Source organism: Salvelinus fontinalis, chromosome 32 (assembly GCF_029448725.1).
Source record: "Salvelinus fontinalis isolate EN_2023a chromosome 32, ASM2944872v1, whole genome shotgun sequence".
NCBI lineage: Eukaryota > Metazoa > Chordata > Actinopteri > Salmoniformes > Salmonidae > Salvelinus > Salvelinus fontinalis.
In genome coordinates this window covers 13620138-13636751 of record NC_074696.1, presented here as the reverse complement: position 1 = coordinate 13636751, position 16614 = coordinate 13620138, and the positions used below count along the sequence as shown (strand labels likewise).

Here is a 16614-nt window from a genome sequence, read left to right as displayed (position 1 = left end):
AAGTATCAATATCAGGGTTAACTCTATTGACAGTCTGCTGTAGGGTCAAGAGCTGGGGCCAGTTTGCCCTCTTAATAAAACACGGCATGCAGCTTCAGTCAGGCATGACATCTCCATGGTCCACTTTGCTCTGAAACAGCAAAATATATGAGAGAGGGATGGAGGGAGAGAAGAAGAGACAGCAAAATGAGGGAGGGAGAGAGGGATGAAAGAAAGGGAGGGGGAGAGAGATGGACGGAGAAAGGGAGGGGGAGAGAGATGGACGGAGAAAGGGAGGGGGGGGGATGGACGGAGAAAGAGGGGGGGAGAGAGAGATGGACGGAGAAAGGGAGGGGGAGAGAGAGATGGACGTAGAAAGGGAGGGGGGGAGAGAGAGATGGACGGAGAAAGGGAGGGGAGAGATGGACGGAGAAAGGGAGGGGGGGAGAGATGGACGGAGAAAGGGAGGGAGTGGATGGTTCTGTCTCCTAACTGCACTGTGGCTTGATGCTAATGCACTCGTAATGGATCCTTGGAATCTACCTCGGGGCCCATCATTACAGAGCTATCCCAGCATGCACTGCTGCACTGTTTCTTAGCTCCACTGGGGTTTCAGTCGGTGTCTGCTCAGAGACCTTAAGGCGTATCCTCCTGCATGCTAGTGTGTCTGTGTTGTATTTCTAGGTTTTATGTGTGTGAGTGGGTTGTGGAGAGTGGAATGCGAGAGACCATGCTAAACATCGTGGCCAGCACACTCAACCGACCTTGCTCTCTTTCAGTGGACAAGAACAAGGCGCGGGGGACGCCGTTGGCGAGGACCCTCTCCCAGACGAGCACCACTACTCAGGTAGGAGGACCCAGCCAACCCCAGCCGTCCCAACCAGACCTGGTCCCAGTCTCTGCCGTCCTTCTCCCAGTCCAGGGACCAGTGGTCTCGGCATCCCGCCCGGCCCGGGCTCTAGTGGAGGCTAAGCCGGCCACGGTGGCCCACTACCGTGCCCAGTGTGAGAAGAAGAACCAGAGCCTTCAGCATTTCCGACGGCTCCTGGAGCAGGGCAACCGCAGGATAGAGGCCTTGGCTACCGTGGTGCAGCACCTCTTCACCGAGGTAACACTGGAATATGTCTGGGTTTTACTGCACCTTGGTCTGCTGTTCTGTCACTTTACCCTTACCTACATGTACAAATGACCTCGACTAAACTGTACCCGTGCACATTTATTTGTTACCGGTACCCCCTGTATACAGCCTCGTAATTATAATTATTTGTTTTGTTTATTTAGTAAATATTTTCTTTACTCTATTTTCTTAACTGCGTTGTTGGTTAAGGGCTTGTAAGTAAGCCTCTCACTGTAAGGTCTACACCTGTTGTATTCGGCGTATGTGACATAACATTTTATTTGCTTTGTTTGTTGTAGTTAGGTGCTTGGTGACCTAAAGGAATGTCCTCTGTCTGTTTTTACTATGGTCTCGTTATAGAGGTCAGGGAACCATATCTGTCCTCTGTGTGTGTTTGAGTAGTGCCATGGATATTATTCATGTAGCAATATAGATATAGTGGGTGTTGGTTGGTTGACTTGCAGAGCTTCTGTTTACATGACGGAGGAGGAGGAGGCAGGAAGGACAGTAATCTCACCACACCCACTCACCATTTAGGGTCCCTTGCTGTCATCAAATACATAACGCCTTTCCATCCAGAACTATGTATGACTATTGATGAGTGGGTGTCAACGGTATGCTGTGGTTGGCTGCATGCCTGAAGTATCTGTTGTCTCTGCTTTTTGTTGTCCACTGCTAAAACAAGCAGTTAAGTGTGTGTGTGTGTGTGTGTGTGTGTGTGTGTGACTGCCTCCAGTCAAAAGTAGCCTCTCAATCATAACACTGCTATCCCCTATCAATATCCTACAAAATCCAATCCATATCTTATATAGTGTGGCTTTGTAAGACGAGGATCCTGTTGAACCAAACTGAGTTCCTGGTTCATGTCTTTGAGAGTGTGTTCTATCAGTGTTTTAAGCCAGCGAATGGTCCAGCCAGGCGAGTGGGTGTGGCTTGTGTGGATAATACCGCCTGTCACTCACAGAATCCCAGACTTGGATAGGCTACTGTGTAAATATTTGCAGAGATCTTTACCCTCCTCTGTCTGTTTGAAAACGCTCATTGTGATCAAGTGACATCTCTTGACAACACATGTTAAACTCTGCAGGAGATTTTTTATTATACGCTTTGTGTATTTAGGATTGAGAGGAATCATCCCCAAATTAAAACATTCATTATAGACCAGAATCTACTAACACAGAGAGAGAATGAGGTTTCACTACTCTGTAAATCCTTTCATGACAGGCATTTCCACATCTATCTTTGTCATACTTTTAATTATTCTGGTACGGCAGGAACATGTTTGGAATAGCAGTGATGATCTGCTCCAGGCGCCGAAATCCCTGGGCGTTTATAAAGTATACTGGCTCACCTTGCTTTAACAGTTTTATGAGGGCAAAGTGAACTTTTGGAATTCTTCATATGTATGACAACTGGCTAGGGAATGTGCAGCTCACAACCTCTTTCTCCAGATTCTCCCTCTCTCTCTTTCATTCTCTCTCTCTCCGTCTCTCTTTCATTCTCTCTCCCTATGTCTCTTTCATTCATTCTCTCTCCCTATGTCTCTCTCTCCCTCTTTCATTCTCTCTCTCTCTCTCATTCTCTCTACCATGTCCTAAAGCTGATTTAGTCCTTAGTTTCTCCTCACAAATGGGACTTGCTGTCATGTTGTAAGTGTATCTGATATGTTACCCCACATCTGGTACCAATGAAGAACCGTAACAGCACGGTTATGTGTTTAAAGGAGGGAATAAGGGAGGGAAAGATGGATACATGGAGGGAGGGAGGGTTGGTCTACATCCAGTCTTGTGATGTTGACCACGCCTACCGTCTGCTGACCCTACCTGACCAGAGGTGTTACACACACTGAGCTTCACACTAACACACACCGTCTATCTGTCTGTCTGAGTGGTGTGATAGACTGTATTCTCTCCCATCACTGTCTCTCTGCTGAGTGGTGTGATAGACTGTGTTCTCTCCCATCACTATCACACCATTCAGACAGAGAGATAGTGATGGGAGAGAACCAAGTCTCTCTCTCTGTCCATCACTATCACACCACTCAGACAGAGAGACAGACTGTGTTCTCTCCCATCACTATCTCTATGTCTGAGTGGTGTGATAGTCTGTGTTCTCTCCCATCACTATCTCCTATAAACCTGGTTTCATCTCCTAGACAAAAAAACAACCATGTGGTTTCACTCCTCCACAACATTCACTCCTCCACAACATTCACTCCTCCACAACATTCACTCCTCCACTACATTCACTCCTCCACAACATTCACTCCTCCACAACATTCACTCCTCCACAACATTCACTCCTCCACAACATTCACTCCTCCACAACATTCACTCTTCCACTACATTCACTCCTCCACAACATTCACTCCTCCACAACATTCACTCCTCCACAGGTGTTGTTGTGTAACAGACTGTGAACTGAGCGGACATTTAGATAGTAGAAAATCTTCTCCAATATGCTGTTCTGAATCAGACAACGTTGGTGTCTTTATCAAATTGATTATCCGTTGTCAAGTACTGTATCAAGTCAAGGGATTCCTGCTTCAGCCCGGTTGGTTTCCTTTTCTACTTTCTAACCGAACACCCCTCTGTGGAGAAGACAGACAGACAGCTCTGGAATGCTTTTCTGGCTTTCTATTGATTAGAGAGATGGATTGAAGGGGAGATGGGGGAGGGAGAGAAATGGAGGAGGGACTGGGGGACTAATGCACCAGCTGCAGTTTCAAGCCTCCCTGCAGGCGGGGAGAGAAGGCAGGGACAAGGGTAAAGGGGTGGGGCTGTTGGGTTCCACCACATCACCTGTGAGCATCAATAACCCCGCCCCCTAGCCTCGGGCCCTACCGTAATCCTCCTGATAGAGGGAGAAGAGAGGTTCCTATCTGAGGAACAGCAATGAGCTCTCTGAATGTAGTAGAGGTTGTCAAGCCAACTAAACACAAGAGCAAACTTAAAACTCTCTAACAGAGTAGTAATACTAATGAGTGATTAGTACAATTATATTTAAAATGTCCCCCTAGATTAACCCAGGTCGCATTCATAAGGGCACACAGTAGTGAAACGTTTGGGGGAAAAACCTAAAGCGTTGTTATAGTCCCTACCTGTTTCAGTATGTTTTCTCCCATTTGGTGCCTAATGAACACACCCATGATCCGGTGCCATCAGTTATTTTAGATTAGACTACGTGGATATCTCCTGGTGTACATACAGTGTTGACTTGTAGTGTAATAGTGTGGAGGAGGGATGAATCCTCTTCTTTCTCCTGCTCGGGCTGTAAACGAGTGGAGAATAGCCCTCCTGTCTCATCCCTCCATCCGAGTACATTTCCCTGGTAGGGAACATTTCCTGGGTAGCGTCTGGCTAGCTAGGAGGCTATTTAGAGAGTCTTGGCAGTGAAATATCTCTTCAGTGATAGCATTATAAGCTTTCTATTGACTCTACAGTGCCAGACTCTCTATTAGTGTGAGTCTTATCTAAGGGAGAATGCCAGTGATATCTTGGCCCGCCGAGAGCACTTGAAAGCGCCACGTAGAAGATTCTACAGCGCAAACCAAGCCAGAAATGGAATGGATTAGCCAGCTTTGACGTGAAGGACACGAGTCAAAGATGGCATAAAAAAACAGTTTATTAGGCCTAATAGGACTCCGCTATCTTTTTTAATTTATCTGTTATTTTACCAGGTAAGTTGACTGAGAACACGTTCTTATTTACAGCAACGACCTGGGGAATAGTTACAGGGGAGAGGAGGGGGATGAATGAGCCAATTGTAAACTGGGGATTATTAGGTGACCGCTATACCACACCAGTTTGAGCATCTCCACTGTAACTATGTAGCAGGCTAGCTAATAGGCAATGGCCAATCTCGCTTTGATTCCCTATAGGTCATGTCTTTGAAAAGTAGAACCTAGTGAGTGTTGTTAGTGCTGCTAATGTTTATGAATGAAATAGCCCCACAGACACATGTACTGTACAACCACTGGCTCTTTTAAAGGAACCAGAGAACCAGAGAGGCTTGACCATGCAGCACCCGAGGCCCAGAGCAGAGGGCCTTAGCCCAGCCTGACCTCACTCTCATCTAGCCCCTCCACCTCCCCCAGACCCCCAGCTCCAGGCCCTGTCTCTAGGGGAAATACACGTGTGCTGGAGCTTGGCCAAGGGCGGCTGGGTTGGAGGTGGGGAGGTACTGCTAGGCAGGGCTTGAGTACTCCTTGGAGAGGGAGTTTATTTGATGTAGACAGACCAGCTCCCTGAGCGAGAGAGTGGAGTGGTGGAGGTGGTTGGTGTTGGAGAGGGGGAGGAGAGGAGGAGGTTCCGACCAGGCACATTGTAGTGGAGCTCCTAGCTATAGCACTTGGCCCTTCGGCAGCCCAGGCGGAATAACATGGGCTCCTCTAGCAGCAACGCCTGCCTGAAGTCTCCTCCACATACCACAAAGAAAGGAAAGGTGTGTTTGTTTTCTCTCTCTCTTTCTCGCTCCGTTTGCTTTATTTTTTTTGTTTTTTTTGTTTTGCGCATCTGTTGGCGGGCTGTTTGGCCTCTCTCTCTATCTCTCTCTATCTCTCTATCTCTCTCTATCTCTCTATCTCTCTCTATCTCTCTCTATATATATCTATCTATCACTCTCTCTCTATCTCTCTATCTCTCTATCTCTCTCTATCTCTCTATATATATATCTATCTATCACTCTCTCTCTCTCTCTCTATCACTCTCTATCTCTCTATCTCTCTCTATCTCTCTATATATATATCTATCTATCACTCTCTCTCTCTCTCTCTATCACTCTCTATCTCTCTATCTCTCTCTATCTCTCTCTATATATATCTATCTATCACTCTCTCTCTATCTATCTATCACTCTCTCTCTATCTCTCTCTATCTCTCTCTATATATATCTATCTATCACTCTCTCTCTATCTATCTATCACTCTCTCTCTATCTCTCTCTATATATATCTATCTATCACTCTCTCTCTATCTATCTATCACTCTCTCTCTCTATCTATCTATCACTCTATCTCTCTCTCTATCGGTTCACTTACAGCTGACAGATTGGATTCCTGACTATAAAGTATGTCATCATGCCATGTGTCAAATAGAGACGGTTATGAAGTGATCGTTGTGTCTCTGTTTTAAAGAGTGTGGACATTTATTACAGCACCGTCTCTTTGACCATTCAGAGAATCGTGTGTGTGTGTGTGTGTGTGTGTGTGTGTGTGTGTGTGTGTGTGTGTGTGTGTGTGTGTGTGTGTGTGTGTGTGTGTGTGTGTGTGTGTGTGAGAGCTCTGGGTTGGATTAGTACAGGGTGTAGCCTTCCATCCTTTCAGGATGTTGAGACCATGTTGATATGTAGGAGAGTGTGAGTCCCTAAGAATGAACAGGTTCATGAGAGAATTTGTGTACGTGACGTCTGAGAGGAAGCGTGTGTGTGTTTTAGACTCAAACTATCTACTTATTAATGCGTAGGCCTGTGTCAGATGAGTTTTCATAGCACGTGTTCCCTGTTTCTAAGATGCCCTATGTCACTTCTAAGTCACCCTGAAAGTCGTCTCTCCACAGTATGATAACGGAGTGAAATGGATACAGTGTCAGAAGGAAAACAGTGTCTGTTGAGACGGCTGCTGAAAACGCTAGCCTGGTTCCCAAATCCGTTTGTGCTGTCTCGCCAACTCCTACGGCACCATAGAAGATGGCAAGACGGCACTAATAGATCTGGGACCAGGCTAGGAAAATGCTGCTCTCAGAACTGTACTGACTCAGTCTCTGTAGCCTACCCAGCAGGCTAATGTAGGTTATTGTAGGTTGTTGTTAGAAGTTACAGCATTCCTCGACACGCCTATAGGAATGTGTTGTACTGTTATTAGGTCACCATACTGAAGCCTTTAATTGTTCCAAGTCTAAGAAGCTATTGGTGCCAAGGAATGATGTTGTGGAAAGATGACTGTCAGTCGAGTCATAATGTCTGACGTAAAACGATTGTCTGGTTCCACTTGAAACGAAAGTCTCACATAGTTTAGGAATAGTTTTTCCATTGACTTAATAACTAATCGTATCTCTCTCTCTCTCTGACAGCGTGAAGAGACATTGAAGCTGAAGAAAGGACTGTCCCTGGAGCTCTCTAACCTGCGCGATGAACTCAGTAAGAAAAAACCACCTCAAGCATGTCTTCACTTCACCCCGCTGCTCGTCCACCCCTCTACCTCTTACATACGCACGTTTATCAACGCGTCTGTTGCTCAAGGAAGAGCAAGTGTTTGCACGAAGCAGAAAATCTGTAAATAAGAAAATGATCAAGGAAAACATTTAATCTGCCAATTGTGTCTTGTTATGAGTGAAGCCAACAAGTATTTTTTTTCTCACAACACTCAATGTGAATGAACCTTCCCTCTGTTTCACTCTCATTCCCCTAACCTGTTTGCTTATCATTAAGGCCTTATCAGGTCGTCAACTGCCATCCAAAGCACTGTGTGCTTCTCTGCCTCTGTGTAGACATTGTTATTAGCCCCCACCCCCTAGGCATGCTGTATTTGGGAAGCGTGAATGCAAGCCTCGGCATGTTTTGCAAAACTGTGTGTGCCTGTGTGTACACCTGTTTGCGTGCAAGTACGTGTGAAATGCATTGAACTGATGTTATTGGTAACCCGTGCAGCGGTCATAAAGCCTTAATAATTACAGATACAGGCAGACAGTCTCCTTTGTCCACGGTCTTCCTCCAAGCATGACTTAACGTTTTCCCGCCAAGCATTCACCACCAGTAGTTAGTGGTAGTCTCTCTGCAGCATCATCTTTGTTTCCCCGTATGGAGACATGCTACATCACTGTCGTGACAGGACAATAGTCTTAACATAATGGGTTTGAGTGCTGTGGAGCTGCTTGTCAGGGAAGGGGGCTGTTCTCTTTAGGAGGAAGTGTTCAGACTAATTCTGGAGAAACGTCTGGTGGTTGTAGAGCAGGGATCAGTAACTAGGTTACACCGCGGGATGATTTCTTTCTTGAGGAGATGGTCAGGGGGCCAGAACACAATTACAAATACTTTGTAGACTGCAAATTGGCCGCATGAAGCCCAAACAGATATAATATTTGACTAAAACACAATCATTTCAAACCTTGCTTACATTTGGATACAATCACATACATATATTATGCGTGGGGTAGACTTATGAACAAAATAAAAATCACTTGGAGCTGATTTGCTGGTGTTTTTAGTCACTCTTTAATTTGTTACATGGGGGACCAAATAAACTCATCTGCGCGCCAGTTGGGGAACCCTGTTGTAGTACACTCTGACATGTTGACAACATTTCCATCCATGTTTCCCCAGAATTTAGATGTTTTTAGAATGTTCAAATACTTCCAATTGTAAAAACGTGCATCATTCCTCCCTTCAAGATGATCCCTGATCTGACACGACTGGATAGGTCAATAATATGTGATAGAATCCCTGCTCACAGCTATCCATTTTTCTTAGTGGTGATCATTTCAAACAAGGCGGGAAGGCGTTTGTGAACATGTTGAAACACTCAATGTTATGGATGCGTTTCATACATTACAAGGCATTCCGTTCTGTTCCGCCAATGATGTCAGAGTGGCGTTCCAGAGGAGTGGGCTTGTTCAGTTCTGTTCCTTCGACTTGGCCCAGACCCCAGATGTTGTAATGTGTTACGAAATGGAGAGGAAACGTGCGCCGTTTCACTTTACCCACGTGCCCCATGACCGTCTCAGACGTCCTGCCAGACCTCTTCAAACCTCGCCAACTGTGCAAGATGCCTTAGAGGCATCTGGTTGGAACGCCTGTACAATGTGGTTCTGATGAACAATACCAACGGTAGTGGTTCTGATGAACAATACCAACGGTAGTGGTTCTGATGAACAATACCAACGGTAGTGGTTCTGATGAACAATACCAACGGTAGTGGTTCTGATGAACAATACCAACGGTAGTGGTTCTGATGAACAATACCAACGGTAGTGGTTCTGATGAACAATACCAACGGCCGTCTGCTGTCAGGGATATAGAGAGCTAGAAAGCCCCCTTCTCTTTAAACAGACAGGCACACACACTCGCATGCATGATAGACACACACGCAACACTACAATTCTGTGGTTTTATTCCTTCATACACTTCTCTCTCTCACACACATTTTATACAAACATACTTTTACTACACAGTTCTAGTGAAAACCATTCGGTCTCAACACACACACTCGTGCAAGCCCGGACACACCCTTTAACTGCCGTACCAAGCCCTCTCCCCCTAAATGCAAACACGTGCATAGATGCACTTTTTTTTCCCACCGAACCTCAGCAGAAAATGCATCGACTACCATCTGTTTGATGAGTGAGGGCTTTGGTGTGCTTGTTGAACCTTGACCCCTGTTTTTACACATGACTGTGGAATGTATGAATCTCACTCTCACCACCTCCTTCAAAACTCTGCCTGTTAACGTCAGACTTTGAGAAGTGCTAACAAGTCTCTTTGCTATGTCTACTGTATGTTTGACCAGCAGAACCTGTGTCAATACGTTTCTCTTCAAGCTAGTGAAAGAACATTGTCAGTCTGACTTCCAGGGATTTTATTTGTCTTTCCGACAGTTTTACAGTTAACAGTTCTAGGCTCTTTATAAATGAGTGGATAATGGTCACAGTTCAAATTTGCGGATTGAGTTAAAGGGATATTTCAGGTTTGGCATTGAAGCCCGTTATCTCCTTCCCCGAAGTCTGATGAACTAATGGATACCATTTTGTATGTCTCTGCTGGTTAGCACTGGCTTGCGATACGACCTCCAACTTCCTTCATACTGGACACATACATAGAAATGGTATCCACAAGTTCACGTTCATCTGGGGAAGTAGATTAACGGGATTCATTGCCAAAATCCCAAACTATCCCTTTAAATCTGACCCTAGATCAATTTTATCTTGAGCTGATAATGGCTACAGTAACAGGCTTGAGTAAATCCTGATCCTAGATCTGCCCTTAGATACACATTCTTTCCAGCTCCCGTCCTTGTTCCTTCTTGACCCATGATGTCGTGTTATGAAACAACTTGTGGGGGGGGGCAGCGCTGATGTCATAATACGGGGGCCACATGCCAGTCACACCTGCCCACAATACATACATACACGCACATCCCCTTTCTGTTAGTTACCCCATAATAAAGACAGGACCTGTCTGTTAACGGGCTTACAGCTGCCGGCCTTTATGACAACATCGCCGTGGCAACAGGCCTCAGAGTTAATCCCACAGGGGAGGATATGAGGAAATGTCAACTGTCCAGGCTGCTCTGTGCTGCGCTGTGGGAATCTGCTATTATCATTACATATATGGGTCTATCATTACATATGTATTCAAATATAGTCCTATCATTAGATGTTGGTTATAGTCTACTAGACCCACACTAATTCTACTCTTGGTTGGGCAAAACAATTACGTTCAATGGAGATCTGCTGTTGAAGGGGCTTTTTAGTTCAGAGCCTGGTTGAATGGGTCCTGGAATCTTAGCCTTAGTTTTCAGCGGACATGTAAAGTGTTGTGTGAAAGGGTGCATATGATTCTCATCAAGATAGAGGTTAGGGTTGGATTGCGCAATGTTGGAACAGTCATGCATTTTTCCAGTGCGTCGTCAGATGTTCATATCCAAATGGTGTTTGTGCAAAGCTGTTACAAAAACACCAATTGGCCGTTTGGAGATGTTATTCCAACACGGTCCCCCTCTTATTACAGTGAAGTCATTATTTATCATAGAGCCTCATTCTGGTTAATTGTGTTTTGAAAGTGAATTCTAAAATACAAAGTGACGATGACAGAGTCTCTTTCTCCATCTCTCCCTTTCCTTCTCCCCCCCCCCCCTCCCTCTCCAGTCTCCTCGTCCCAGTGCTGTGAGCGGCTTCAGAAGGAGAAGGAGGAGGTGCGGGTGTCTCTGGAGGAGGCAGTGCGGAGAGTCCAGAGGGATCACCAGGCTGAGCTGAGCGGCCTGGAGGAGAGGCTCAAGGCCTTCTACCAGGCAGAGTGGGACAAGGTGCACCAGGCCTATCAGGAGGAGGCGGACAAATGCCGCGCCCTCATGGAGCAACAGGTCAGTGGCGCGGCGGTGACTGAGCTTGTGTACCTGAACAAGTGTGTTAGCCCGCCGAGCTGAAGTCAGGGGGTTTTACCTCGGGGGGGGGGAAGAGCCAACGCAAGTCTTGCTCACTGATCAAATTGTATTGGTCACATACACATTTTTAGCAGATGTTATTGCAAGTGTAGCGAAATGCTTGTGTTCCTAGCTCCAACAGTGCAGTAGTATCTAGCAATTCAGAACAATACACACATCTAAAAGTAAAAGAATGGAATTAAAAAATATATAAATATTTATATAAATATTACGACGAGCAATGTCAGTGCGGCATTGACTAAAATACAGTAAAATAGAAGACAGTATATACATATGACATGAGTAAAGCAGTATGTAAACATTATTAAAGTGACTAGTGTTCCACTACTAAAGTGGCCAGTGATTCCATGTCTATGTGTATAGGGCGGCAGCCTCTACGGTGCAGGGTTGAGTAGCCGGGTGGTAGCCGTCTAGTGATGGCTATTTAACAGTCTGATGGCCTTGACATAGATGATGATGATGAGTAACCTTGCCTTAAGACATAAAGACTCGTGTTGGCTCTCTGAGTTAAGGCCTAGGCTTTAGCTCAGAGGGCTAACACAAGTCTTACAGCGGGGAGAAGTCCGGGTTTTGAACCCAGTAAGTCACACGTGTGTAACACAGGCAGTCCAAGCAGAACATGAACAAAGGCATAGAGCCAGCGTTGATCAACATCAGCGCACTATAAACACATTATTGAGTTTTTAGCTATTAGCGATTGATACGCCGCCTCTAAGGCTGCTGGGGGCCGAGGGGATAGGGTTGGTGTGATGTCATCGTTATGACTCGCATCCTGTGGTTCATGCCGCGTTCACGTGCCAGTTGGAACTCTGAAATGTTCAACTTGCTAACGTGTTTAACTACAACCTGTTAGCAAGTCGGAGTTTCCTAGTTCCGACTAGCATGTGAACACAGCATTAGTGCACTTCTGAAATACTCCATTGGCTGTTACCCGCACCACACACAGCGCCCAACTCGTAAACGCTTCCCGAGATTTACGACCGTTGCCATGGTTATTACTCCCTGATGTCATCAGCGGTAGAACGGGACGGCGTGGATGAATATGAATTGGCACGTAGTATTACTTCCTGAGTCCTCTATGTCCTACATCTAACTGGTAATTCAATCAGCGATAAATCATCCACATGAGCTTTTTCCAAATCAGATACTTTTTTTGCACAAGTACTCCCATACACAAAACACACACCTCATACACACGCAGACTACTGCACCAACACACACAGCCAATGCTGCTGTCCCATGTATATAGAGACATAAAACACACACCTCATACACACGCAGACTACTGCACATACACACACAGCCAATGCTGCTGTCCCATGTATATAGAGACATAAAACACTTCCCGTTTCTTTTATGCTGCTTTCACACTGTGTATTTAAATACTGGATTCTCCACATAGTTCATTGTATTATTTCTCATTTGAACTGCCCTGTTAGGAGCTGGTGACACAAGCATTTCCCTGCACCCGCTATAACATCTGATAAACTATGTACGCAACCAATAACCTTTTGATTTGATTTGAAATGTGTCATAATAATGGAGGGAATCTTTAGTAGTATGAATTGGAAATATACAGAGGAAACCTTAGACTATTGAGATTCACCCCGTAACTGATGCTAAACATGTAATGGCGTACTTGTATTACTGACTGGTGAGAGCAGCCCATGGGAATTAGAATGATCAATCAAATCCGTTTTCTTCTTCTTCTCTCTGTCAGCTGGAGGAGATGAGGAGCAGACAGGAGACTCTGAGGAGAAACTCTGAGGCCAGCCACGCTCAGCAGATGGACGTGCTCAGACTGACCTACGACACCGCCGCCCAAGGTGAGGACACACGACCACACACCTTCACAGAACTCATTGAAATTCATCCCGCTGTTCTTCTGTCCTACAACCCACCCATCAATCCACCCACCAATCCACCCATCAATCCACCCATCAATCCATCCATCTCAGGCATCCACACACTTGGTTGGTTTTCACATGAGAAATTACTAATCCAAAGTTTTTTAATTTGTGAATAAGTGACTACTTTTCCTCCATCATTGACTCAGTGTGTTGTTTTGCAGAGCTCAGGAAAACCCTGGAACAGGACTTGGAGAACCTGGACAAAACACTAAAGGAAACGGAGGCCACTCTCACTGTGAGATCCATGTTCCCTCTACCTCCCTGATCACAGCCTTACCACACGTTTACCCAATAAAGATACTACTACTATCTTCTGTTTGTCTTATATACACTCAGTATCAGGGAGTAACACTGTTGTAGCGTTGACTTAACAGTCTCTCTCTCTCAACCATTTTCTCTCTCTCACACACCCACAACAGGAGAAAATCCAGGACCTCACGTTGGAGAACGAGGCGCTGAGCGAGAAGCTGCGAGCGGAGGAGGAGAGGAGGAGGATTCTGGCAGAGAAGAACCAGGTGAAAGGAATATGATGGTACCCTATGTTGTGGCATAATTATGCCCAGAGCCCCATGGACACAGGAAGGTGCTGAAGAATGCTATTGTTCTGTTACACTGTGTACCTCAGTCAACAATACTACTGCTGTGAGACAGATGTCCAAGTTTACTGCTTCTTTTTTGTTGTTTTTGGGCCTTATGGTCTTTATACTGGTGGAATACTGCCCCCTGCTGGTTGCTAATGGACATGCAGCTCTGGTCATTGTGTCCGTTTCTGAGATGGCTGTGTTTGGGGATTTATCCACAGTGACTCATGCATATTTGGTTTCATTTGGGAATCAAACCCTCAACTCTGGTACTGCAATCATCCATCTTAAAGTGGGTTATTGAATGACTGTTGTTTGTCTGGAACAACAGTTTGTAGGGGATAGAAGAGGTTAGGAATAGGACTGGTTTGTGAATGAAAATCTCTCTCTCTCTTCCTCCCCCCCCCCTTTCTCTTCCCCCTCTCTATCTCTCCCTCTATCTCCCTCTCTCCCTATAGAAGGACTCCCATGTGTTGTATCTGGGACAGGAGCTGGACAGTCTTAAGGTGGTTCTGGAGATCAAGACCAAGCAGCTTCACCAACAAGACAAGAAGCTCATGCAGATGGACAAGCTGGTGAGTACGCACACGCACGTCGATGACAACGCGCCCACACACTCGCACATGCCCTGAGCTGTGTATGTTCGCTGTTGCTAGCTCTCTCTGTACATCACTGAAAGGGTGCGCCATCTTATGTCATCCCTTATAAGATGTGCACACACACACACATTCCTGTGAAGGCGGAGTGTTTTGGTAACGGTTTGTTTTTCCCGTTCAACCTCATGATAGATTGTCTTCAGTCTTGGGAGTCACCACATAAAGAGTAATTTCGCTGCAAAACAAAACTGCATAAATACACCACGAATATTGATTTATGATTGGAAAGATTGTGTCTGCCTCGCCGGAGGCTTCAGAACACGCAACCTAGTAAAACAAAAACCTTTGTCTCAAAGTGCTGATCAGAATCCTGGGCCTAAACTGTCTAGGAGCGGTGGAGACCTGCACACTGTCTAAAAAGAGGAGATCATCCACAGCTATTGGGACATTATGGTGCCCAGAAGTTTATTGTGCATAAATATAAGCTGAAAACAAAACACAAACGTTTCTGCATCAAGCCATCATCAGTGTTAATGGTGAGCACAGACACCAGGCTTCTATTACAGAGTCATTGCATATGTCACATGATCTAGTGAGCAAATCGCTGTATTGCATTAGAGGAAACCAAGACGATTCTCCTGAGAATTAACGTGGCAGGTTAGGATAATTAATGTGGCAGGTTAGGATAATTAATGTGGCAGGTTAGGATAATTAACGTGGCAGGTTAGGAGAATTAACGTGGCAGGTTAGGAGAATTAACGTGGCAGGTTAGGAGAATTAACGTGGCAGGTTAGGAGAATTAACGTGGCAGGTTAGGAGAATTAACGTGGCAGGTTAGGAGAATTAACGTGGCAGGTTAGGAGAATTAACGTGGCAGGTTAGGAGAATTAGGTTAAGGTTAGGAAAGGGGTTAGCTAAAATGCTAAAATTGTCCCTGACGCGACTCAAACATAGGCCTGCCCTGAGAACAATCTTGGTTTCCATTAATGCGATGCTGCAGAGCAAATCTATACATGCAAACAAGTACATAGTATCATGGCATGATTCAAGTACAGGAGCGGAGAGAAATATCTCATTTGAACTTTTACATTTGTGTTGTCTGTCTGGCACCAGATGGAGAGCAACGTGAAGCTGGAGGAGCGCCTGAACAAAGTCCAGCAGGAGAACGAAGACTACAGGGCCCGCATGGACAAACACACCGCACTCTCCAAGTACGTACTGCAGAGAGGAGTGACTCATCTCTCTCCAGAATCCTCATCTTCACCATCTGTCCTTCCAGCAGGGTTTCTATCATATAGAATGTTGTTCTAAGAATGTGTGTGTTCCTCTGTGTCTGTTTATCTGTGTTGGTGTAATAGATGATGTTCAGTGAACCACCATCACTTTGTGTGTCTTCCCCTCTCTGACCTCTCTCTTCTGTGTGTCTTCCCCTCTCTGACCTCTCTCTCCTCTCTGTGTGTCTTCCCCTCTCTGACCTCTCTCCTCTCTGTGTGTCTTCCCCTCTCTGACCTCTCTCTTCTGTGTATCTTCCCCTCTCTGACCTCTCTCTCCTCTCTGTGTGTCTTCACCTCTCTCTCCTCTCTGTGTGTCTTCACCTCTCTCTCCTCTCTGTGTGTCTTCACCTCTCTCTCCTCTCTGTGTGTCTTCACCTCTCTCTCCTCTCTGTGTGTCTTCCCCTCTCTGACCTCTCTCTCCTCTCTGTGTGTCTTCCCCTCTCTGACCTCTCTCTCCTCTCTGTGTGTCTTCCCCTCTCTGACCTCTCTCTCCTCTCTGTGTGTCTTCCCCTCTCTGACCCCTCTCTCCTCTCTGTGTGTCTTCCCCTCTCTGACCTCTCTCTCCTCTGTGTGTCTTCCCCTCTCTGACCCCTCTCTCCTCTCTGTGTGTCTTCCCCTCTCTGACCCCTCTCTCCTCTCTGTGTGTCTTCCCCTCTCTAACCCCTCTCTCCTCTCTGTGTGTCTTCCCCTCTGACCTCTCTCTCCTCTCTGTGTGTCTTCCCCTCTGACCCCTCTCTCCTCTCTGTGTGTCTTCCCCTCTCTGACCTCTCTCTCCTCTCTGTGTGTCTTCCCCTCTCTGACCTCTCTCTCCTCTCTGTGTGTCTTCCCCTCTCTGACCTCTCTCTCTCCTCTCTGTGTCTTCCCCTCTCTGACCTCTCTCTCCTCTCTGTGTGTCTTCCCCTCTCTGACCTCTCTCTCCTCTCTGTGTGTCTTCCCCTCTCTGACCTCTCTCTCCTCTCTGTGTGTCTTCCCCTCTCTGACCTCTCTCTCCTCTCTGTGTGTCTTC

The 16614-nt window shown here is 46.0% G+C and overlaps 1 protein-coding gene across 9 annotated transcripts in view; it reads left to right on the top strand.

Moving 5' to 3' along the window:
- mtus1b (microtubule associated tumor suppressor 1b) overlaps nt 1-16614 on the top strand; it is an 83305-nt gene that overhangs the window by 64015 nt on the left and 2676 nt on the right. For 7 of the 9 annotated variants that reach the window (XM_055893490.1, XM_055893491.1, XM_055893493.1 and 4 more), the window contains 8 exons: nt 759-1087; nt 7163-7229; nt 10952-11166; nt 12968-13073; nt 13319-13392; nt 13577-13672; nt 14197-14313; nt 15448-15545. In XM_055893490.1, coding sequence (XP_055749465.1) covers nt 759-1087; nt 7163-7229; nt 10952-11166; nt 12968-13073; nt 13319-13392; nt 13577-13672; nt 14197-14313; nt 15448-15545 — 1102 coding nt within the window. The remainder of the gene's footprint in view (nt 1-758; nt 1088-7162; nt 7230-10951; nt 11167-12967; nt 13074-13318; nt 13393-13576; nt 13673-14196; nt 14314-15447; nt 15546-16614) is intronic. The other 2 variants (XM_055893492.1, XM_055893498.1) reach the window with 1 other exon arrangement.